Source organism: Mobula birostris, chromosome 9 (assembly GCF_030028105.1).
Source record: "Mobula birostris isolate sMobBir1 chromosome 9, sMobBir1.hap1, whole genome shotgun sequence".
In the NCBI taxonomy this organism is placed as follows: Eukaryota; Metazoa; Chordata; class Chondrichthyes; order Myliobatiformes; family Myliobatidae; genus Mobula; species Mobula birostris.
The window spans coordinates 118,902,069-118,927,732 of record NC_092378.1 but is presented as its reverse complement, the minus strand read 5'-3'; the positions used below and the strand labels follow the sequence as shown (position 1 = coordinate 118,927,732).

The 25,664-nt window shown below is 42.1% G+C and overlaps 1 protein-coding gene across 3 annotated transcripts in view; it reads right to left on the bottom strand.

Moving 5' to 3' along the window:
- Positions 1-23,363, bottom strand: part of LOC140203019 (cytochrome P450 3A29-like) — a 57,657-nt gene extending 34,294 nt beyond the window's left edge. Inside the window, exons 1-7 of one of the 3 annotated variants that reach the window (XM_072268702.1) lie at positions 23,199-23,363; positions 22,746-22,939; positions 15,565-15,658; positions 13,851-13,903; positions 6,511-6,610; positions 6,036-6,149; positions 1,055-1,143 (exon numbers count right to left, since the gene is read on the bottom strand). In XM_072268702.1, the coding sequence (XP_072124803.1) occupies positions 1,055-1,143; positions 6,036-6,149; positions 6,511-6,610; positions 13,851-13,903; positions 15,565-15,658; positions 22,746-22,840 (545 nt within the window). In that variant the 5' untranslated portion in view covers positions 22,841-22,939; positions 23,199-23,363. Of the gene's footprint in view, positions 1-1,054; positions 1,144-6,035; positions 6,150-6,510; positions 6,611-13,850; positions 13,904-15,564; positions 15,659-22,745; positions 23,140-23,198 lie in introns of those variants that run through there. The other 2 variants (XM_072268704.1, XM_072268703.1) reach the window with 2 other exon arrangements.
- Positions 23,364-25,664: the final 2,301 nt, after the last annotated feature.

Genomic DNA, 25,664 nt, shown 5'->3' with positions numbered 1-25,664 from the left:
AATTCTACAGTTATGTTAAGAGAAAAATTATTACAAGGGATAAAACTGGTCCTCTGTAAGATCAGAATGATAATCAATGCACGGAGCCAGGAGAGATGGAGAGATCCTAAATGATTTTTTTTGCATCTGTATTTACTCAGGAGATGGACACAGAGTCTATAGAAGTGAGGCAAAGTGGCACCAACTTCATGGACCTGATACAGATTTACAGAGGTGGTGGTGTTTGCTGCCTTGGGGCAAATTAGGGTAGATAAATCCCCACGGCCAGACAAGGTGCTCCATCGGACCTTCGTAAAAGTGCAGAAATTGTCAGGATCCTAGCAGAGATATTTTAAAAATCCTTAGCGATAGATGGGGCACCAGAGGATTGGAGGATAGCCAATATTGTTCCGATGTTTAAGAAAGGCTTTAAAAATAAACCAGGAAATTACAGGCTGGTGATCCTGACATGAGTACTGGAAAAGTTTGTTCCAAGGGACCGGATACAAGTATTTGGATAGACATGTACTGATCAAGGATAGTCAGCATGGCTTTCAACATGGCAGATCATATCTAAACAATCTTACAGAATTTTTCAAGGAAGTTACCAAGAAAGTGGATGCAGGCAAGGCAGCAGATGTTATCTACATAGACTTTAGTAAAGCATTTGACAAGGTCCTGTATGCGGGGGCGGGGGTGATCAAGAAGATTCAGTTGCTCATCATTCAAGATGAGGTAATAAATTGGATTAGGCATTGGCTTCATGGGAGAAGCCAGAGAGTGGTAATAAAATGGCTGCCTCTTTGACTGGAGGCCCGTGCCTAGTAGAGTGCCGCAGGGATTGGTGCTGGGTCCATTGTTGTTTGTCAAATATATCAACAATCTGGGTAATACTGTGGTTAACTGGAGAAACAAATTTGCAGATAATTCCAAGATTGAGGGTGTGGTAGATAACGAGGAAGACTATTGTGGATTGTAGTGGGATCTGAAGCAGCTGGAAATGGGCTAAAAAATGGCTCTATGACTCTAAAAAGGAAAAAGTTGTGCCAAAGAAACAACCAGACGAATTACTCACTCCTTTAGTTGGACAACTTCATTCATCTTCACCTTTTTTTCAGCCAATTTCACAAGATTGTTTGCATAATGACAAATTATTGGATGCATCTGGGAAAGGAGTAAAATAAAGACAGCCAAAATTAAAAATGTACAAAACAACTAGGTACTGGACCAATTAGGTATTCTTTAAAGATTTTCAGTTGGTTAACACCTCCCCAAAATATCCTGATATCAATCATTTGACCTATCTATGCTAATTAACTATACACTACCTCCCAATATCAATTTGAAAATGAACATTGACTTTATTTCCAGATCAGACATTTTATGACCTTCAGGAAAATAGCTCATTAAAACATGACCAATGTAGCCAATAAACAAACAAATTAAATTAAAGGCTTGTTCATTAAATGCCCTTAGAATTTTTCTCCTGGATATAATGTCCTAGGAGTTTAATTACAAAATCCTGCAGAATTTGGTGAATTTTAGTAATGCAGACCAAAACAATGTAGAAATCACAATTTCAATTCTAGTTTATTCTTAAATACATGGCCACACAGAAAAATTCAATACATTCCAAAAGTGTAGAATGTCAATGAATTAGACACTCCACTAAATCCCGTTCACCCAACATTTCCTCATTTACCTGCACTAGTGACATCAATGGTTGAATTTAAAATTCATATTGCTCATATCAATACTCTTCATTGCTCTAAGGTCCTCTGTTCTACAATCCTGCGATGTCTCTTGTTTCTACAATGCAGGGCCCTTGCATATTTGGTTGCCATGCCTTTCACAGAGTTCCTTCCTTCAGACCTATGATTCCCTGTCTTTTCCTTTCAAGATGCACTATTCTAAAGCAAAGTGTAACATCCTAACAGTATCTTAAAACACTTTTTAAAATCCTGATGACTTACGAATTTTGTAATTTAGTTACTTGCTCCAATACAGGTGTCCCCCGCTTTTCCAACGTTCACTTTACGAAATCTCATTGTTACGAAAGACCTACATTAGTACCCTGTTTTCGCTTTCAGAAGGTGTTTTCACTGTTACGAAAAAAAATCAGCGCGCGATAAAAGGCAGCACACGCCCCGAAGAGCCGCTCTCCTCGGATTCGGAACTGCATTCTCGCCGGCATTGCTTTAACACATGCCTGTGAGCAGCTGTTAGCAAGACGAGTTCTATGGTATCGGAAAACCCTAAAAGAGCTCGTAAGGGTGTTACACTTAACGTAAAACTAGACATAATTAAGCGTTTCGATCGTGGTGAACGAAGTAAGGAAAGTGAGTTTGGCTTGTGAAAGTTGACGAAGATGACGTTGAAGAAGTTTTAACATCTCATGACCAAGATCTGATAGATGAAGAGCTGATGCAATTGGAAGAAAAAAGGATAACAATCAAAACCGAATGCAGTAGCGAACTGAACGTGAAGCAACTGCGTGAGATTTTCGCTGCAATGATAAAGTACGACTTTAATTTTGAAAGGGTACGTAGGTTTAGGGGATATTTGCAAGATGGTTTGAGTCCTTACAAAGAACTGTGTGATAGAAAAATGCGCGAGGCTCAGCAGTCAAGCAAGCCTTCCACATCAGCCACAGCAGACGAGGAACCTCGACCTTCGACATTGAGGCGGGCAAAGATAGAATATGACCTGCCTGCCCTAATGGAAATAGACAATCACGAGATGACACCCCAGTGTCCCACCACCTCAACCCCCAGGGCACAGACAGACACTGATTCACGGAGAATGCAGCAGTAGCCGGGAAGCACACAGCACATCTTTAAGAAAAAAGCTAATTAATTAGGTGCCGCCTGGCACGTAATTGTCGGCCCAGATCAGAGACGATGCAATTGGAAATCGGCATTGATCGGGGCTGACAATTACGTGCCGGGTGGCAGCTAATTAAATAGCATGTTTGTTCCGGCTTTTTTCTTAAAGATGTGCTGTGTGCCTCCCGGCTACCGCTGCATGCTTCACGGATCGGTATCGGTTGGTGGCCTGGAGGGTGGGGGCCACTGCACCACCCCAACCTGCGACAACTCAGACTAACACACCATCATCAGTTTGCTTGGAGCTATCCCGATTCCGGTAAGTGATACTACACTGCACATACATTATTTCTACTTTATTTTGGCTGTGTATTTTTACGTGTTATTTGGTATGATTTGGCAGCTCAACAGCTTAAAGGTTACTGGAGAGCGCTTGCGCCGTTTCTGCCAACAGCACTTGTGTGAGATTTTCTGCCGACGGCGCTTGCGTGAGATTTTCGCTACGGAGAACAGTGCAGTAATGATTGTAGAAAAGTATTTCTACTTTATATAGGCTGTGTATTTATCATATCATTCCTGCTTTTACTATATGTTACTGTTATTTTAGGTTTTATGTGTTATTTGGCATGATTTGGAAGGTTATTTTTGGGTCTGCGAATGCTCACCAACTTTTCCCATATAAATAAGTGGTAATTGCTTCTTCACTTTACGACATTTTGGCTTACGAACCGTTTCATAGGAATGCTCCATCTTCAGATGGCGAGGGAAACCTGTATTGCATAATGTTGATCTTTACTCAAAGCACTCTTGTGGAATTTTAAAACTTAAAGAAAGAATCATTAACTCTCTCCATATCTCTCCACAGATAATGTCTCTCCTGTTGAGTATTTCCAGCATTTTCTCATTTTATTTCAGTTTTCCACCATCTGCATTTGTTTTTGTTTATTAAGTTCTGTCTTCTAAGATTGATAAATGGATTATCAGTACTGTAGCATTCTCGTGCAGTGTGTTGAAACTCTGACTGAACACCAAGTTAAACCAGAGGCAATGAAAACAGAGTCATAGTAAGGTTAACCATGTACTGTTCACTCTTCCACATTAACATCATATGGTGAAAAGGAGACGCGCGCTCTTTTCTTTTAGCAAGTGTGTTCAGCCGCCCAGGGAAGGGATGGGGGGGGTCGCATCCAGCCGCCGCCAGGCTCCAGCTGACCCCGCGTTTAAAATTGAAAAGCCGCCACGTGCGCCACTCCAACCGCCACTTCCTTTAATAGAACCCTCGTTAATATTTTTACTTCAACATGCCTACTGTCATATGAACTCACGGCGTTACTTCTATAATGTTTCTTTGTGGGTAGAAACGGAGCTTTTCATGTTCATGCAACATGCACGGGCCCCCACCTTTCCTCTTTCTCTGAACCAGAGTTACCCACAACACGTGGCGAAACCAGAGGTGACATCATCACGTGCCGCGATATACCATAGACAATGAATTTTACCTTTGTTAAACTGTAACGTAGTTATCAACCTTTAACTTTAACTAGAAAATAGTTACGAACAAATTATTTAAAGTGGAGAATTAATGAAGTTAAATAAATGTCTTAAGGACAACACAAGTACTCAATTGCCTTGTTTCCATATCTGCCGTTTTTTTCATGCTCCACAAGGAAAATACTTCTGTGGGCTTCCATTTTATAATACAACCTCCGATGGAAAAGATAAGAAATTTTGTCTGATCAAGCCTGTCCTCCAAGCATTCTGTGTAAACAGGCAATCATAATTCCTTCGATATTATGGAAAAGTTTTAGGAATCTAAAGAATATTGTTGTTAGCCCAAGATATTCTCCACAACTGTTGGAATAAAGGTGCCGCTTTAATGTATTCAAAAAAGGCAGGGAATTATCAAATTATAGAGGGAACATGGATGTAAATTAAGGTATTCGGTATATGGTAACCTTGGAACAGTATAGATGTTATCGGGTTGCTCTTCAACACCCTGTTAAAATCTGTCTTTAAGTTTTCTATGAGTCGTAATCTCCCTCACCCGCACAATAGGCCAGTTGTCATAAAGGACACAGAAGGCATACGTGCAGGAGAATTTGGAGGCATATATTTGGAGAAGATGGCAGCGCAATGGCAGCACACGTGGCCACTTTGGTGATGATGTCTGTTGTCAAGTAGGGGACCGTGCACAATTCTGATTTGATGGAGAGACGGACGTGAGAGTACGGAGGAACATCTGGAAACTTCTGAAATGCCCGCTTCGCTGCAGCTGCTAGTGTGTGGTAACCAGAATCTCCAGAGCAAAAGGCCCTGAAATCCTCGGCTTTGCGTGTTTCAGCAGCCGGGTGCGAGGTCGAAGGTGCTTGGCAGACGATGATGCTTGGGAGGCTGTATCGGAGAGCTGGTCGGAAGCCCGAAGTTTTGGGACGGATGAACTCAGTGTCAGCTGTGGTCGGCTGCTTCCAAGGCATCGGCAAGTTGACAGTGCCTGTTGGTTTATGGCAGGGAGCTTCTCCCTTTTGCCGCCTGCTATCAGGGACTTGGGAGTCGATTGACTCGGGGACTTTTGAGACTTTATTTACCGTGCCCATGGTTTGTTCTTCACCAAATTATGGTATTGCTTTGCACTGCTGTAACTATATAATTATGTGGTTCTGTCAGTGTTCAGTCTTTGGTTTCTCCTGTTTTCTGTGATATTTATCGTCTTTTCTGTGTCTTATTGAAACATATAAGATTATTAATGGATTGGGCACGCTGGAGGCAGGAAGCATGTTCCCGCTGATGGGTGAGTCCAGAACCAGTGGCCACAGTTTAAGAATTAGGGGTAGGCCATTTAGAACAGAGTTGAGAAAAAACTTTTTCACCCAGAGAGCAGTGGATATTTTTTAATGCCCTGCCCCAGAAGGCTGTGGAGGCCAAGTCTCTGGATGCTTTCAAAAAAGTGATGGATAGAGCTCTTAAAGATAGCGGAATCAAAGGTTATGGGGATAAGGCAGGAACTGGATACTGATTGTGGATGATCAGCCATGATCACAGTGAATGGCGGTGCTGGCTCGAAGGGCCGAATGGCCTACTCCTGCACCTATTCTCTATTATCTATTATATCACTCCAGAGAAACATTCTATCATTTCTTAATGCATGTTTGCATTTCTAAATGACAATAAAAGAGGACTGAGTGTTCTCATAATCTAAAATAGATTTGATTAATAGAAAGTCCTTATTGTTACCTCTTTTAGCCTCCCACTGCTGAATGTTGGTGAAAGAATGCTTCGGACTGTCTTCCATCGCTCATCCTGGATAACCAGGATAGATTCCTTAAACGGACCATTCAGACCAAAACCCTGAATGAAATAAAGATTAAGCATCAAATTCTTTGCCATAATGACATGTTGGGTTCTAAAACTGCAGAGATAGGCAGAACAAGGGATGTTGTAAGTAGAGGGGGCATTTCAATCACAATACAGGAGTGTGCAGGAGCAGGTAGGGGTGGGAGCTTGGGGAACAAGCACCAAAGTGGCATGTTTGAGATGCTCTTGCCTTTTAAGCATCGCAATTCCCTGGCAGTTCCATTAAACATGTATCGCACATGTAAGTAGGGGCTTAAAGGAGGACGAGGAAAGCTAATCTAAATATTGAAATGAAGAAAATGGAACAAGAACAGAGTTACAAAAGAAACCACTATCAATGCACATAAATACTGACCTGCCTGTTGGTAAACAATGTGTAGAATTCTTTTACAAAGATCGATTTAATCAGGTCAGGGTCCATAATGCAGAGAAGAGGCTTTCGCCCATCAAAAATTCTGAAGGAAAGCAATTTTTTTTCAGTAAGTAAATCAGGGAATAAAACATCCAGGAATAGAAAATCAGTTGCAATAAACAGGTGAAAAGGTTTAGCCACTTATGTTATATCTCTTCAAACATTTGGAATCAAATGCCAGGGTGCACAATGTAGCCATTTAGGGGTGGCAAACAAAGAAAATTAGTCATAGAAAAGCTCAGCACAGAAACATGCTCTTTGGCCCTTCTAGTCTGTGCTGAAAAATTCAGTCTCCCTACTCCCATCGACCTGCACCAGGACCATAGCCTTCCATACCCCTACCATCTATGTACCCATCCAAGCTTCTCTTAAACATTGACATTCAGCTTGCATGCACCACTTGTGCTGACAGCTCATTCCACACTCTCACTACCGGAGTGAAGAAGCTTCCCCTCATGTTCCTCTTCAACTTCTCAACTTTCACCCTTAACCCATGACCTCTATTTGTAGTCCCACCCAACCTTAGTGGAAAAAACTTGCTTTCATTTACTATCTATCCCCCCCCCCAATTTTGAATATCTCTATCAAATTTGTTGTGGCGGTTAATAATGCTGTTCCTATGTCATTCAGTTAGACACTCCCAGAAGGGAGGAGTTCACATATTGTACAAACAGTGTTACCAGTAAAGATCAGTGGAAGACCTTGCATGCTACCCTCCTGGTGTGCTCTGCATTCTCCCTCATTAATGAGCACAAAATGGTGTCAGAAGTGGTTGAGCATTGAATTTGTGCTAAAGACCAAAGGAGATCCCCATCAAGAAAGAATTTACAATAAGACTGCTCTTGTTTGCTTATATTTGTGGAAAATTGTCCAAAGACTTATCAACCTAAACTGCCTATGCTAGTTTGCTAACGGAGCTGAGACTGACCAGGGTTGCTAGGCAATGCCTTCAGGCTGCACTCAAAAGTGGATACATGGTAATAATTTGTGTGTGGGTCACTAGCCTTGCAGAGTGCACAGAGACACAGATACAGTGGAGAACTCAGAGGTCATTCAAACTCTCGTGGAGAGAAAAAAATTACAGTCCAAGTAAATAAGAAATAAACAAATCAACAGGAAAATGGAGCAAATACTTGCAGTGCATACATCTACTTATCTTATAAAGCCCCTCAATACATTTCATTTCCCTAAACCAGGGGACTTTTAGAGATGGCTTAGATGCTCTGAGAGATTTAGGGCTGTAAGCAATTTCACTCAGGCTCCAGAAGGGCATCAAGTAAGCACGCTGATATACTGCATGGGTGACAAAGATGATGACATTCACAGGGGGGAGTTGAACTGACAGATGCTTAGAAAAGGGAGTACAAAACAGTACAGAATATTTCACAGGAAAGCAAAATGTGACATATGAAAGGGCAAGGTTCAACTCCAGAGAACAGGAGACAGATGAAAGTGTAAATGACTTCATCACAGCATTTGTATGCCCTGTCAGACAAACGTGCATATGGAAGTCTGAGACATGAGCACAGAGACAGGATTGGAGCCGGGCTATTAGACACTAAATTGTCAGCAAGACTTCGAGTGCAGACAAATCTCATTCATACTAGAGAAAGCTATTACTATGGTTAGGGTGAGTGAGAATGTTCACCAGCAACAGGTAGAACTCAGGCATGAAAATGATGCTATGGTAAATCTAGAAGCTGTACAAGAAAGGTACAAGCAAGATGCAGTCAGAAAGCAGTGAGAGTAGAGTTCAATTGAAACAAAACAGACAGGTGAAACAAAAAGCAGGTAAAATGTCCAACTGCAGGAGATGCGGCAAGTCTCCATTCCATGTCAAAGAGCCCTGTCCACCAACACAATAGCGTTCGCCATTATAAAAGCCAGCATCACTCAGAAACAGTTCAGGAGGTCAAAGAAGACCATGATTCAGGCAAAGGGAGTGAATTCTAGCTTCAAGTAGACAAGGCTAATGTACTATGGTTCAGTTGCAAAATGAGGCAGTGACATTCAAAATGGACACTGAGGTACATTGTCACAGCCATCCCTGAACATCAGTTCAAAACAGGCATTATGCTAAACCCATCAAAGAAACTGCTTATGGGGCCAGGGAACCATAAGCTCAGTGAGAAAGGAACGTTTACTACTTCTGTTCATAAAAATGAGAAACAGTCAAAAATCACTTCTCACCACTACTGGGACAACATGCCATCAAGAAGCTGAACCATGTGGCAAGGTTCAATTCACTAAGTGATGTTTAGTGGCAGAAGTACCAGGAGTTGGTCACAAGCCTCGCGGTGCTGAAAGAAGAGCACCTTATCCAACTGAGGCTAGGAGTGATGCCCTACTCTCCGACCAGAGCAAGGCTACACTGGTCCCATTGATGAACAAAGTCAAAGCTGAACTTGAGAGAATGGAGGTGTTTGACTGAATGTCTCTACTGACTGCTGTGCGGGCATTGTTCCTGTTCCCAAGCCAGATGGCACAGTGAAGATCAGTGTTGATCTAACAGAACTGAATAAGGTAGTGAGTCAGGTGAAGTTTATTCTGCTCTCTGTGGAGCACACAGTAGGTATGCTGGATGCAGCAAAGTTCTCCACCAAACTTGATGCAACTTCAGGGTTCTGGCAGATCCATTTAGATGCTGAATCACAGAAGCTCACAACCTCCATATGGACGCTATGCCTTCAGGATACACTCGCTTGGTATCTCATCAGCCCCTGAACTCTTTCAGATGAGGATGAACCAAATGTTGGAGGGAATGGAAGGAGTAGTAGGCCACATGGATGATATACTCATCTTCAGAGGCTCAGGTGAGGAACATGAGAACAAAGTAGAACCTGCCTCAGAGAAACAGGAAACTGTCACCCAATTCGGATATGGCCCGAGTGCAGAGTGAGAGACGCTGAAGTAGGCCCATAGTTCACAGACATTGATGTGAATGGTGTCAAAAGGGAAAATAAAATAATAAACACTAGGCCAAACAGAGCCGTTAACTAAAACTCTCAAATGGAAAACACTACGGCTGAAAACAACATCTAAACATTAAACGAATACTGCTAGCCGCAGAGTCAGTTGACTCGACAGTCCAATTTCTCAGAGAAGGCTGAAAGCTTTTCTGCATCACGGAGCAAACTGGATGAAATTTGTGCTGAGTGGAAAAAGGACCAAATCTGCAACAAAGTAATGCAATATTGTGAGCATGGATGGCCAGTTTTTCCCAAAAGGAACTTCGAAACTCAGACCCTACTGGCCTGAAAGAGACATACTCACTGTTCTTAACAGTTTGTTGCTAAAGGGCTCCGGACTCATCATTCCTGCTTCTCTGCATGCCAAAGTTATGAGTCAAATCTACCAGGGACATCAAGGCATCGAAAAATGTCAAGGTAATCCATGTGGTATCTTGGTCTGAGCACACAGCTGGGAGGCTACATAAAGCAATGTGAAGCATGCAGAAAACAGCACAAAAATCATACTGAACCTCTCTGTCCCACAGATTTCCCAGACTTTTCATGGAAAATTGCAGGCACAGACATTTTTGAGCTGAAAAGAGATAAATATGTTCTCACTGTAGATTACTACTCATGGAATGTTGAGGTGTCCTGATGAATCCAGGAATGAAGGGGTTATCATACGACAAACGTTTGATGGATCTGTACTCACTGGAATTCAAAAGGATGAGGAGGGATCTCATTGAAACCTTTCGAGTGTTGAAGGACCTAGACAAAGTAGATGTGGAAAAGGTTGTTTCCCACGGTGAGAGAGTCTAGGACAAGAGAGCACAGCCTCAGGATAGAGGGGTGCACTTTCAAAACAGAAACACTGAGAAATTTCTTTAGCCAAAGGGTGGTGAATTTGTGGAATTTCTTGCCACATGCAGCTGTGGGGGGAGGGGCAGGTCACTGGGTGTACTTTCGGTCGAGACTGATCGGTTTTTGATTGGACATGGCATCAAAGGTTACAGGGAGAAGGCCGGGAACTTAGGTTCAAGAGGAGATAAAAGGGAAAAAAAAGGATCAGCCATGATTGAATGGTGGAACAGACTCGATGTGCCAGATGGCCCAATTCTTCTCCTATGTCTTATGGTCTTATGGTGTCCAAGCCGTCCTCTACATCCTCAACCACAGTTATACAGCAATTGAAAGCTGTATTCACTCAACATGGAATACCAGAGAATGCGTGTCAGAAAACAGTCCATAATTCAAGGCCTTTGCTAGGGACCATAAGTTCAACCACCAGACAAGTAGTTCATGGTACCCACAGGCAAATGGAGCAGTGCAAACCGTTAAAAGTGTCCTACTGAAGGCAAAAAGACGCCAGCAAAGCACTGCTAGCTGATCGTTCCACTCCTCTTACGAATGGCTATGGTCTATCAGAGTTGTCAATTGGCCAGAGACTGAGAAGAAGCCTGCCCGTTCTTCCTTCCTATCTCCAACCTCACTTACCATATTTTGAGACAACATGGCGTGAGAAAATGAACATCATGCATGGTCTCAGCCACAGAGCAAAGTCTTTGCTGCCGCTCAGGAGTAGTGAAGCTGTTAGGGTTTCAGACCAATTCAAAATATGAACAATTGTCCAGCAGCATGCACCACAATCACTTGTGATCAGACTCCTGTGCCTTTAAAGTCCACGGAAGGTAAAGGAAGAAATAGAGTGTCCTGATCCTCATGAAGAGAACCACTTACCTGAAGTGGACACACCTGTTCAAGGACCTCCATCCACTCCAACACTTCCGGGAACCTATACCAGATATGCTTGTTTATCTGTTCCACCACAGAGATTTTCTCCATTGCCTAACAGCTTAGGGCAAGTAACTAAACAGTCAGAATAATCCTCTCGGTTTCTCAGAGTGTTGAAGTTGTCTACCATGATCTCCATTAGATTTAGTGTTTTTTTTAGAAAAGAGACCTAATGCTGAAAACATTTCAGAAAAAGTTTTAGAAAAGGGAATTGGTAGGAAAAAAACAGGAGGAAAACAAAGTCATTGAGAGACCGTTAGAAACAAAGAGAAAGGTTGTAAATTAATTTTAAGTGCTTTAGAAATTGTAGAAGAAAACTGACTTCTAAAACTGTTCCAGTATAGAACAGGACCAAAACATGTGTCAGTGTAGCTGTCTGAGTTTTACATCTATCGCAATTACTATCAACATTAGGAAACATTTTAGACAATCTCTCCTTCGTCAAATAGTAACGATGTACAATTTTAAATTGAATCAGTGAATGACTTGCACAGATCGAAGAAGAGTTAACCAACTTCAGAATCCGCGTCCAGTCCTCCGTCATAAAAGTCAAATTAACTGTGCTTTTTGGAATAATTCCTGAAATTACCTGCGGTATCTCTTTGTCTGACCAATATGTTATTGCATCTGTTACACTGATAGCTAGGAGGGCCATTTTATTGAAGTGGAAGGATACGTCGGCTCCCATTTTGTCACAATGGTTCTCTCAAGTGATGCTATGTCTTAGTTTGGAGAAAATTAGAAGTCAAACCTTCGAACCCATGTTTGATTTTGAGAAAAGATGGGGTTCGTTTACTCGTTGCTATCATTTGAGTTAATTGATAGATTTCCTCCATGATCTAATTGTAAATTTTTGGTACATTTTTTTTTCTTGCTGGTGGTTTAATGTTTATCTTTAGAAGCTTTTTGTATGATGCATGACTCCGGGGTTGAACACCGAATGGGTTTTTTTTCCTCACTTTTCTTTGCTTTAGTTGGGGTTTTTTCCCCCCTCTTTTTTCTGTCACCAAAATTTTTTCAATCTTTAACACAATGTTTTTTTTTCTTGAGACATTGTAAGTGTTGCCTACTTCGACGTACTCTTGTCAATTTTGGATAATAATAATAATAATAAAAAAAAAGATTTGAAAAGAAAAAAACAGAAAGACAGTTATAATTGTTGGCAATTATTTTTTATGATTACTTAAGGAGCACAAGTTACAAGCTATGGGTAAAGTGAACTGAATCGCTCAATTTCACTGCCTATTTCTGTGGACAAAAAGTACATACCTAGTTCTCCTTTTTTCCGAGAAGGGAGATGTTGTGGTATTCCTGTGCCTCTCAGTTAGCCACTCCCAAGTGGGAGGAGTTCACATATTGTACAAGCAACTTTATGAATAAAGCTTAGTTGAAGATCCTACATGCTGGCCTCCTGGTGTATGCCTGCACTATCCCTCATTAATGAACACAATAAAATCTCATCCTAATCTTCTACGTTCTAGGGAATAAAGTCCTAACCTATTCAAGCTTTCTCTATAACTCAGGTCCTCCAATGCTGGCAATATCCTTGTAAATTTTCTCTGTACTCTTTCAACCTTTGCATCTTTACATGTTTCACGTAGTTAGGTGATCAAAACTGCACACAATACTCCAACTCATCAACATCTTTTACAACTTCAACATTACATCTCACCTCCTGTACTCAGTACTTTGATTTATGAAGCCCAATGTGTCAAAGGTATTCTTTACAACCCTTATCTATCTGTGATGTCACTTTCAATGAATTATGGACCAATATTTCCAGATCGCTTTGTTCTAACATCTAGTTATCTGCCTGTGGATTGATTTGGAAAGGTCGTGCAGATCTAAACTTAATGTCATACTCTGAGTGCATTTGACCTCTAGATTGTCATCAATTACAATAAAACCCCATTAATCTGGCAGGTTTCCCATTGTTTTCCCAATGTCAAAAATAAAGGAAGATTCTAGACATTCAAGAGTTCCCCACCTACCAATATCACTTCCAGGATCAATTGTCTTTGCACTACTTAAGTACATTTTCCCCAGACCCATCCAACTTGTAGGAAGTTGTCAAATGGTCAAATTCTGGACAATAGCTTTGGAAATTCCTTAGTAGATAGTCCTTAATGGATAGTAGATTCAGCCTATCCTCACAACAACCCAAGAATGGCTAAAATGCACCGAATCCCAGGAAAAGAAAACAGTCAGCACTTCATTATTCATTGCAAAGGTCTATTGTCCCATAAATGAACTCCCCTCTTGCATCTCAGTCCAATGAAGGACATCTTCAGGACCATAGAATGAATGCAAAATGGAGACATTTCCACAGTTTGATTGCATAAATGCAAAAGAAACAGATAAATCAAAGTTAAATAAAAATCCAAACAAATAGATGAATGAATAATGACAACATGAACAGTGGTGTTTTGCATTGTGGCATAGAATAGAGAACACAGAAAGGTACAGCAAACAAACAGGCCCTTCAGCCCAGTGTTGTGCCAAACTAATTTACTGTAGTTTGCAAAAGAAGGATGTACTCACCCCCAGAATTTTCCATACTTTTTGTAGCATTCTTGATCAAAGTTTAAAAAACCCTTGCCAAGAAGAAAACAAACGATATTCATATAATACTATTGAATCATGATGTGGGCACACAAGCAGCTAAAATATACAGGAATTATTATATCTTGCTCTGAGCATTCCTTTGGTGAATATGTTGCATCTATTGGTACAAGACAGTCAATGATAGATCAGCATAAAAGAAACTGAAGGACAGCCTATGCCCCAAGAGTGATAAGCACCCAATTCCTCTTCATTGAACAATATATCCAGAGACCATGTCAATGATGACAAGCCTAGGACCTTCTGCAGGTGAAACATCCACTACATACACCTGTCTGAAGAGCTCTGCCTGCTGAAGGTCTCTGCTATTTTTATCTGAAGGGTAAAATTTGCATGGGCAAAAGTCTTTGTGGCATACAGTAAATATCATTTAGAAATCACCCTATTTCATTCTGCAATTTTTACCAAAGAAAATATTCAGTGCTTGCAGTTTAGTAAACTATTTTCTTTGACTAAAGTGTTGTGCAGCAACACACCAATCCATCAGCTCAAATCAGACAAAGACCTTGAGGAACACAAAGGAAACAGGAAATAACTTGAATAAAGAATTTACAGGGCTAAAAGGGGCCATGAAATGTCCTTGGCAAGTAGGATTAAGGAGTATCCCAAGGTATTGAAAGAGTGTAGCTAGGAAAAATGTAGGTCCACTGAAGAACAAAGGACGCCGTGAGGTAGGGAGTGACTGAGGTCCCAACTGAACATTTTGCATCAGTATTCACCAAAATCAAGGTCATTGATGATCATGAGATCAAGGAGAGGTTTGCTGATATTCTACCCAACAACATATTGATATGAAGGAATAGGTATTTGGGTTATTGAAAAACATTGAGGTGGTTAAATCCCCAGAGCCTGATGGAATCTACCCCAGGATACTGAGGGAAGCAAGGAAGGAAATTGTTGGGACTTTAATAGAGATCTTTGTATCCTCTTTAACCACAGGTGAGGTCTCAGAAGATTGGAAATTATCCAGCCTTTCTCCTTTATTTAAGGGCAACAGGAACAAATCAGGATATTATAATTCAGTGAATCTTACATCAGTGGTATGGAAATTATTGAAGAAGATTCTTAGGAACAGAATTGAATAAGCATAGATAGATTAAATATAGTTGGCTTGGCTTTTTTGGGGAAGTCCTGGAGAAATTCAATTAAGACTGTTGAGGAAATCACAAAGATGAATGACAAGGGTAGGATGGTGGATATTTTCTATTTGGAATCTATTTTGGCCTTTGAAAAGCTCCCTCGTGGTAGGCTGGTGCATACAGCGACGTAGTAACTTTTTGTTTTGAATCTTTTCCCATATTAAGGTTTTTTAAATTTAAATTTAAAAAAATACTAATTCTCAACCAAGCTGTTACATTAATTTTGTTCCAATGTAGTCACTCCAACATGATGCTCTGATTATGTTCAAACATCAAACTTTTTGAATGCTTGACAACACTGAATGAAATGTCGACACTGGAGCATATGGAAAGTCAACACTCCCACATCTTCTCTCACTCAGATATAGCAAAGAATTTCAGAAAAGTCCCTCTCAGATCTTATATTGTACCTTCTTTTAACCAATTAAAGAATTGTTTGATAACAGATGAAGCACTAACAGGAAGTACTGCTGACACAATAAAAAAAATCATACTTTTCTGTAATGCAAGAATGTTCCGAAGAATGGTACTGGCCTTGGCCCTGGAATTCCAACCCGTTTAAAAGTCCCAAATGACGAAACACTGTACCTGCAAGTTTAAATTAAATGGTTATAGTCTTTGTGTTATAGTCAGTGTTCTTTTTGGATGTGAACTATTGGAGCATTCCTTTATTTTAATGCTTTAACCTATCTTTGCATATCACTTTTCAATAAATTCAGATCTTCAAACTTCGATCTTCTATTGATACAGAAAGTTATAGTTTCTTCCTGTGTGCAAAGGAATTGGAATACTCCAATAGTTCACATCTGAAAAGAATACTGAGAGTCTTACAGAAAAATACCAAGAATGAAATTAAGAAAACAATGAATCTAGAAGCAGTTAGTCCACTGGTCCTAACATATAAATTGCCCCATACTTTCTTGATCTCTTGCAGAAGGGTGCTCTGCCTTGACAAGGGCAACGTAAGCCATTACAGTACATGGGCAATATTGCCAATTTTAAGCAAGTTCACTGTCAGTCTGCAGATCACTGGCCATCTGCCACCAGTTTGAAAGGACCCTGGGGGCCAATATGTACGGCAGCAAAAATGAACCAATTTTTTTTGGCAAATGGATCATTTATCCTCTTCACAGGTAGGCGTGATTACAAATCTAATGTACTGCAGATACAGTTCAGATGGCATAATAACCATCATAATAATAATAGTAACTTTTCTCTTGAGCACTCTTCATAGAAATGATGTAGTTCATAGTGCTTTACAATGAGATAAAGTGCAAACATGAAAATAAAAATGGTGTTTGCTAAAAGCAAGGTTAAGTAAATAGGTTTTGAGCTCCCGTTTAAAAGTGTCAAGCGAGTTCCATAGTTCAAAACCGCTGACTCATTTTGAGGGAGATTATTTACATTGACGAGACCAGCAGAAGAAGACCTGAAACTTCAAGCATGATTATAAAAACAAAGTGATTCTGTGATATACTCCAAGCTCAAGCCATTGAGTTTTAAAAACAACTAAGGGAACGTTAAAATCAATTCTAAAAGATACATGAAGTCGATGCAGAGTTGTGATATGCTCCCTCATTCTGGTGTTAGTTAAAAGTCTAGCAGCACTGTTCTGTATGAGTTGAAGTTTGTCAATAGATTGCTTTGGAAGGCCGATAAAAAGTGCATTGCAGGAATCTAGTCTATTCAACATAAAGGCATGAATTTGTTAATTCAGCATTATTATGTGACAGAAACAGATGTACCTTTGCAATATTTCTCTAGTGTTGAAATGCTGCTCTGTTCACTTTCTTTATGTGGAATTTGAAATTCAAATTGGAATCAAGGGTAACACCTCAGGAAAAAAGCTAGGAGGAATGTATAGCCAGGGTGAAACAGAAATTGGGACTGTGCAAACATTGTCTCTATTGGTATCAGGAAAGAACCTAGTCATCAGCTACTAGATGCTCTTGATGTTGCTATACATGCCATAGACATAGTCAATACCCAACTTCTGTGCTGCAACATTCAAGGACAGCTTCCATTTTACTTGGAGATTGAAAATTGATTGTTTCCTCAAAAATATCATGCACAAAGAGGAAGAATAACATATAACAATTACAGCATGGAAACAGGCCATCTTGGCCCTTCTAGTCCGTGCCGAACTCTTACTCTCACCTAGCCCCACCGACTTGCACTCAGCCCATAACCTTCCATTCCTTTCTTGTCCATATAGCTATTCAATTTAACTTTAAATGACAACATCGAACCTGCCTCAACCACTTCTGCTGGAAGCTCGTTCCACACAGCTACCACTCTGAGTAAAGAAGTTCCCCCTCATGTTACCCCTAAACTTTTGCCCTTTAACTCTCAACTCATGTCCTCTTGTTTGAATTTCCCCCACTCCCAATTGAAAAAGCCTATCCACATCAACTCTACCTATCCCCCTCAATTTTAAATACCTCTATCGTCCCCCCTCAACCTTCTACGCTCCAAAGAATAAAGACCCAACTTGTTCAACCGTTCTCTGTAACTTAGGAGATGAAACCCAGGTAACATTATAGTAAATCTTCTCTGTACTCTCTCAATTTTGTTGACATCTTTCCTATAATTCTGTACACAATACTCCAAATTTGGCCTTACCAATGCCTTGTACAATTTCAACATTACATCCCAACTCCTATACTCAATGTTCTGATTTATAAAGGCCAGCATACCAAAAGCTTTCTTCACCACCCTATCCACATGAGATTCCACCTTCAGGGAACTATGCACCACTATTCCTAGATCCCTCTGTTCTACTGCATTCTTCAATGCCCTACCATTTACCATGTATGTCCTATTTTGATTAGTCCTACCAAAATGTAGCACCTCACATTTATTAGCATTAAACTCCATCTTTCAGCCCACTCTTCTAATTGGCCTAAATCTCTCTGCAAGCTTTGAAAATCTACTTCATTATCCACAACTCCACCTATCTTAGTATCATCTGCATACTTAATAATCCAATTTACCACCCTATCATCCAGATCATTAATATACATGACAAACAACACTGGACCCAGTACAGATCCCTGAGGCACACCACTAGTCACCAGCCTCCAATCTCACAAACAGTTATCCACCACTACTCTCTGGCGTCTCCCATCCAGCCACTGCTGAATCAATTTTACTACTTCAATATTAATACCTAATGGTTGAACATTCCTAACTAGCCTTCTGTGTGGAACCTTATCAAAGGCCTTACTGAAGTCCATACAGACAACATCCACCGCTTTACCCTCGTCAACCTTCCTAGTAACCTCTTCAAAAAGTTCAATAAGATTTGTCAAAAATGATGTTCTACGCACAAATCCATGTTGACTGTTCCTAATCAGACCCTGTCTATCCAGATAATTATATATACCATCTCTAAGAATACTTTCCATTAATTACCCACCACTGACGTTAAACTCACAGGCTGATAATTGCTAGGTTTACTCTTAGAACCCTTTTTAAACAATGGAACAACATGAGCAATACGCCAATCCTCGGGCACCATCCCCGTTTCTAATGATATTTGAAATATTTCTGTCAGAGCCCCTGCTATTTCCACACTAACTTCCCTCAAGGTCCTAGGAAATATCCTGACAGCACCCGGAGACTTGTCCACTTTTATATTCCTTAAAAGCGCCAGTACTTCCTCTTCTTTAATCGTCATAGTTTCCATAATTACCCTACTTGTTTCCCTTACCTTACACAATTCAATATCCTTCTCCTTAGTGAATACCGAAGAAATTGTTCAAAATCTCCCTCATCTCTTTTGGCTCCGCACATAGCTGTCCACTTTGATTCTCTAAAGGTACCAATTTTATCCCTCAGTATCCTTTTGCTATTAACATAACTGTAGAAACCCTTTGGATTTAGTTTCACCTTTCTTGCCAAAGCAACCTCATATCTTCTTTTAGCTTTTCTAATTTCTTTCTTAAGATTCTTTTTACATTCTTTATATTCCTCGAGCACCTCATTTACGCCAAGCTGCCTATATTTATTGTAGATCTCTCTCCTTTTCCGAACCAAGTTTCCAATATCCCTTGAAGACCATGGCTCTCCCAAACTTTTAACCTTTCCTTTCATCCTAACAGGAACATAAATATTCTGTACCCACAAAATTTCACCTTTAAATGACCTCCATTTCTCTATTACATTCTTCGCATAAAACAATTTGTCCCAATCCACTCCTTCTAAATCCTTTTGCATCTCCTCAATGTTAGCCTTTCTGCAATCAAAAATCTCAACCCTAGGTCCAATCCTATCCTTCTCCATAATCATATTGAAACTAATGGCATTGTGATTTCTGGACCTGAAGTGCTCCCCAACACATACCTCCGTCACCTGACCCATCTCAAGCTCTAACAGGAGATCCAACACTGCCCCTTCTCTAGTTTGTATCTCTATGTATTGCTGCAAAAAACTATCTTGCACACATTTTACAAACTCCAAACCATCCAGTCCTTTTACAGAATGGGTTTCTCAGATTATGTGTGGAAAATTAAAATCTCCCACAATCACAACCTTGTGCTTACTACAAATATCTGCTATCTCCTCACAAATTTGCTCCTCCAATTCTCGCTCCCCATTCGGTGGTCTAGAATACACCCCTATAAGCGTTACTACACCTTTCCCATTCCTCAATTCCACCCAAATAGCCTCCCCAGATGAGTCCTCTAATCTATCCTGCCAAAACACCACTGTAATATTTTCTCTGCCAAGCAATGCAACACCTCCCCCTCTTGCCCCTCCAATTCTATCACACCTGAAGCAACGAAATCCAGGAATACTTAGTTGCCAATCACACCCCTCCTGCAACTATGTTTCACTAATAACTACAACATCATATTTCCAAGTATCAGTCCATACTCTAAGCTCATCCACCTTTTTTACAATGCTCCTGGCATTAAAATAGATACATTTAAGAAATGCTCCACCTCTTATTCTGTTTATCCCTGATGGTGCAAACAACTTTGTTATCTTTTTCTTCCTTCTTCCCTACATCTTTGGTCTGAGTGCTCCCGTTCTCTGTCCCCTGCCTATCCTCCCTCACACACTGTCTACTAGCTTTCTCTATTTGTAAACTAACCTCCTCTCTCCTAGTCTCTTCAATTTGATTCCCACCCCCTAACCATTCTCGTTTAAAGTCTCCCCAGTAGCCTTCGCAAATGTCCCCACCAGGATATTGGTCCCCCTAGGATTCAAGTGCAACCTGTCCTTTTTGTACAGGTCATACCTGCCCCAAAAGAGGTCCCAATGATCCAGAAACTTGAATCCCTGCCCCCTGCTCCAATCCCTCAGCCACACATTTATCCTCCACCTCATTCCATTCCTACTCTCACTGTCGCATGGCACAGGCAGTAATCCCAAGATTACTACCTTTGCGGTCCTTCTTCTCAACTCCCTTCCTAACTCCCTATATTCTCATTTCACCTCTTCCCTTTTCCTACCTATGTCATTGGTACCTATATGTACCACGACCTCTGGCTCCTCACGCTCCCACTTCAGGATACCTTGAACGCGATCAGAAACATCCCGGACCCTGGCACCAGGGAGGCAAACTACCATCTGGGTCTCCTGACTGCGTCCACAGAATCGCCTATCTACCCCCTAAATATCAAGTCCCCTATTACTACTGCCCTCCTCTTCCTTTCCCTACCCTTCTGAGCCACAGGGTCGGACTCTGTGCCGGAGGCACAGCCACTGTTGCTTCCCCCTGGTAAGCTGTCCCCTACCCCCAACAGTACTCAAACAGGACTATTTATCGTCAAGGGGCATAGCCACTGGGGTACTCTCTAGTACCTGACACTTCCCCTTCCCCCTCCTAACCATGACCCACTTGCCTGCTTCCCGTGGCCCCGGTGAGACCACCTGCCTGTAACTCCTCTCTATCAACTCCTCACTCTCCCTGACCAGACAAAGGTCATCGAGCTGCAGCTCCAGTTCCCTAACACGGTCCTTTAGGAGCTGCAGCTCGGCGCACCTGTTGCAGGCTAAGAGACTCCAGGACCTCCCACATCTGACACCAAGAACAGTAAGTTGCCCTCACACTCATATTTCCCCCTTTCCTCAAATAACAGGGAAAATTGAAAACCAAACCTACTTTGCCTTGCCCGTTTCCACCTAAGCCCATTCAGCCAAAGCCCTTAAGCCTTCACTCTGCTCCCGGCTCACTCCGCAGCCCGCAAAACGACACTGCCCGTTGTATACGGCTATGTTCCTTTTAGATCTTCCATGATTCACTGCCCGACGTCACACGCCTGCACAGTCCCGCCTCTCTTAATGCCGATGAGAAAAAGAAAATATCAAAGTGGCTTCCGCTGCACTCCTGCTCCGATTCTCAGACTTCCTTCTCTGAATTAAACCCGAATCAGGATTTCTGACCTTTTCAACCTTCTGCACTTCACTGTCCGACGTCACACACCTGCGCAGTCCCGCCTCTTGCACAAATGTACCAATAGTGAATCTAATTGTGACTCGAAGGTGGGGCATTAGCGGAAGGTAGAGAAGTCAATGTTCATGCCATCAGGTTGGAGGCTACCCAGACGGAATATAAGGTGTTGTTCCTCCAACCTGAGTGTGGCTTCATCTTTACAGTAGAGGAGGCCGTGGATAGACATGTCAGAATGGGAATGGGATGTAGAATTGAAATGTGTGGCCACTGGGAGATCCTGCTTTCTCTGGCGGACAGAGCGTAGGTGTTCAGCAAAGCGGTCTCCCAGTCTGTCTGGGTAGCCTCCAACCTAATGGCATGAAGTCTGGGTAGCCTCCAACCTGATAGCAGGAACATTGACTTCTCTAACTTCTGCTAATGCCCCACCTCCCCGTCGTACCCCATCCGTTATTTATTTTTATACACACATTCTTTCTCTCACTCTCCTTTTTCTCCCGCTGTCCCTCTGACTATACCCCTTGCCCATCCTCTGGGTCCCCCCCCCCCAGCACTTGTCTTTCTCCCTGGGCCTCCTGTCCCATGATCCTTTCATATCCCCTTTGCCAATCACCTGTCCAGCTCTTGGCTCCATCCCTTCCCCTCCTGTCTTCTCCTATCACTTTGGATCTCCCCCTCCCCCTCCCACTTTCAAATCTCTTACTAACTCTTCCTTCAGTTAGTCCTGACGAAGGGTCTCGGCCTGAAGCTTCGACTGCACCTCTTCCTAGAGATGCTGCCTGACCTGTGCGTTCACCAGCAACTTGGATGTGTGTTGCTTGAATTTCCAGCATCTGCAGAATTCCTGTTGTTTGCGTTATTTAAACTAGCTGGCCAGCTGCTAAGGAGCTACTCTACTGCAGACATTCCACCTCTCCCGGAAGTCTCCCGCAAATTAATGGTGCTACCTCCCTGAAATGAGCTTTTGCAGGGTTGGGTGTCTGGAAACCCTACCCCTTCCCCACACATTGAAACCACAACCCCGTCCCCACACATTGAACCCCAACGCATCAGAACAACTCGATTCCAAATAACTGAACTAAACCCTATTGGCTCAACAGTATCTCGAACTAAATTGCAAAGGCACTTTCCTTCCCGCTGATTACTTTGGTTCCACACTAATATACACTAGATCAATAACAAAACATCCAGAGAAAGTTAGACTTTTCACTCTTAGTTCCAACTGCAGCAAACTTCCTCCTTTGATTTGGAAGAATGACTTGGTCAGTCACTTACCAGCTCAGCAGGACGAGGAAAGTGACGAGGAGGACCCATGTCGGTGAGGACAGAGCGGCCCCGATAGTCCCCAAGCACTCCGACAACACAAGCATCTCGCAAGTTTCGGGGATCGATGGCTGAGTACACGAACGCGCTCCGCGAATGTTGTTGATAGCAAACCAAACCAGAGGCGGGATTTCTGCCTTTTATAACTACCAAAATGGAACGTGATTCGACGCGAGAGCTGACATCAGCAGTTGCAAAATACATATAATACATATAAAAAACCATATAACAATTACAGCACGGATCAAGCCATCTCGCCGAACAATTAAGCCTGGTTTACACTTCTGCGTCAACTGGTAGCCATTACCTCCGCAAGAGGCCTACGCGCGAGCGAGCATTTATACTTCCGCGTTGGTGTGTTTGCGTCGCTCTGTAATTCGCGCGGTGTCACGCATGCACACTCACCTGCCCGCACAAGGCTGCATGGTCATGGTAGTCTTTCTCGGGGTTAACCAGTTTAAAGCGAGCGTCTTTTTTCGTAAAAGTGAAATTTCGGAGGTCTGTCAAGCTTTAGGGAAAACATTGCAGCCAGAGTTCCTTCCCTGCCCTTCGGTCGCCCAATGGGAAGCTATTGCAACGTAGGATAAAATGCGATGCTACCAAGCGGACCAATTACAGTTCTTACGGTCTGCGTTGCCGCGACGCGCGGTTAAGGAGAGGTGCGCGTCGCGGCATCGCAGGCTCTCGCGTATGGTCCGCGGCGACTCGTCAACGCAAAAGTATAAACTAGGCTTTACTCTCACCTAGTCCCACCGACCTGCACTCAGCCCATAACCCTCCATTCTTTTCCTGTCCATATAGCTGTACAATTTAACTTTAAACGACAACATCCAACCTGCCTCAACCACTTCTGCTGGAAGCGCGTTCCACACAGCTACCACTCTCTGAGTAAAAAAGTTCCCCCTCATGTTACCCCTAAACTTTTGCCCTTTAACTCTATACTCATGATAAGTTGGCACTTTTGACAAATTGGTCATTTGAGCTCAGTTTAAACATAACTGGAAAGATATACTTTATACTTAATTGTCGCCAAACAACTGGTACTAGAACGTACAATCATCAGAGCGATATTTGATATAAAAATAGTTAAAATTAGTAAATATTAAAAATTTAAATTATAAATCCTAAATAGAAAATAGAAAATGGGAAGTAAGGTAGTGCAAAAAAATCGAGAGGCAGGTCCGGATATTTGGAGGGTATGGCCCAGATCCGGGTCAGGATCCGTTCAGCAGTCTTATCACAGTTGGAAAGAAGCTGTTCCCAAATCTGGCCGTACAAGTCTTCAAGCTCCTGAGCCTTCTCCCAGAGGGAAGAGGGACGAAAAGCGTGTTGGCTGGGTGGGTTGTGTCATTGATTATCCTAGCAGCACTGCTCCGACAGCGTGCGGTGTAAAGTGAGTCCACGGACGGAAGATTGGTTTGTGTGATGTGCTGCGCCGTGTTCACGATCTTCTGCAGCTTCTTTCGGTCTTGGACAGGACAACTTCCATACCAGGTTGTGATGCACCCTAGAAGAATGCTTTCTACGGTGCGTCTGTAAAAATTAGTGAGGGTTATTGAATAGAAATGTGAAGCTTTGATATTAATTCATGACACTTCACAGAGGCCATTATACAGACATCCCACCCTGCAAAAACTCATTTCAGGGAGGGTAGCACCATTAATTTGCAGGAGACTCCCGGAACTTCCCGGATAGGTGGGATGTCTGCAATAGAGTAGCTCCCTAGCAGCTAGCCAGCTAGTGTAACTAATGTTCGCTATGCTAATGAACGAATGGCACCTGTTAAACTCACCTCAGCATGTCTTTTACAGTCTTAACCCACCATGGGCAATAGAAAAGTCACTGTTGCAAACAGTGCAGCGAGCAACACTGTCATTATTTTTGACCCCTATTAGACAGGGGTACACTTTAGGGTAGTCTGGAGTGATGTACGTTTTATATTTTCTTTTTTTGGAACATTGCCATGGTGTGCTCTCGCTCTCTGTCTCTCGCACACGCTCTCTGTCTCTCTCGCGCTCTCTCTCTCAGGCTCTCTCTCTCTCACTCTCTGGCTCGCTCTCGCATGCGCTCTCTCTGTCGCTCGCTCTCTCGCACATGCTCCTGCTCTCTCTCACTCTCTCTGGCTCGCTCTCTCTCTCTCACTCTCGCTCTCTCTCTCTCTCTCTCTCTTGCTCGCTCTCTCGCTCTTGCCTTCTCTCTCACTCTCTCTCACACTCTCTCGTGCTCTCTCTATCGCGCTCTCTCTCGCCCTCTCTCTCTCTCTCTTGCTCTCGTGCTCTATTGCTCTCTCTCTCTCGCACTCGCTCTCAAAAAAATTGATTTCCCGGATATTGTATATAATTTGCGGGCATCAGGGAGCCGCTATTAATATGCGGGAGACTCCCGGAACTTCCGGGAGAGGTGGGATGATGTCTGCATTATATCCAACTGCCCTTACCAAATACACAGATCGTGCTCATTGACCTCCAGGAGACAACTTGACAATGCTACATTTGACTTAAACAAAAGTTCATCTTGAAAAACATTTCTGAAAGTAGTAATTACTCAAGTCCAAAAATATATCTTTACATTGCACAACATTATTCGGACAAAACTCAAAAAACAGTAAATGCTTGAAATAAAGTTTACCTCTGATCTTCATCATAGATCTTCCTTACAATTTCATCTACCCTTAGTTTTTATCTTTTAAGAGTTCATCATATTATCAAAGTACAAATATGCCACCACATTACACTTTGAGATTCATTTTCTTGCCGGCATTTACAGGAAAATAAAGAACTACAATCGATTGTAAAAGAACACCATAAGTCTTTGCTCGTTATGGAATGGGCTGCACCCATCCAGTCCAGTTTGCAATGCAAGGAAGCGCGC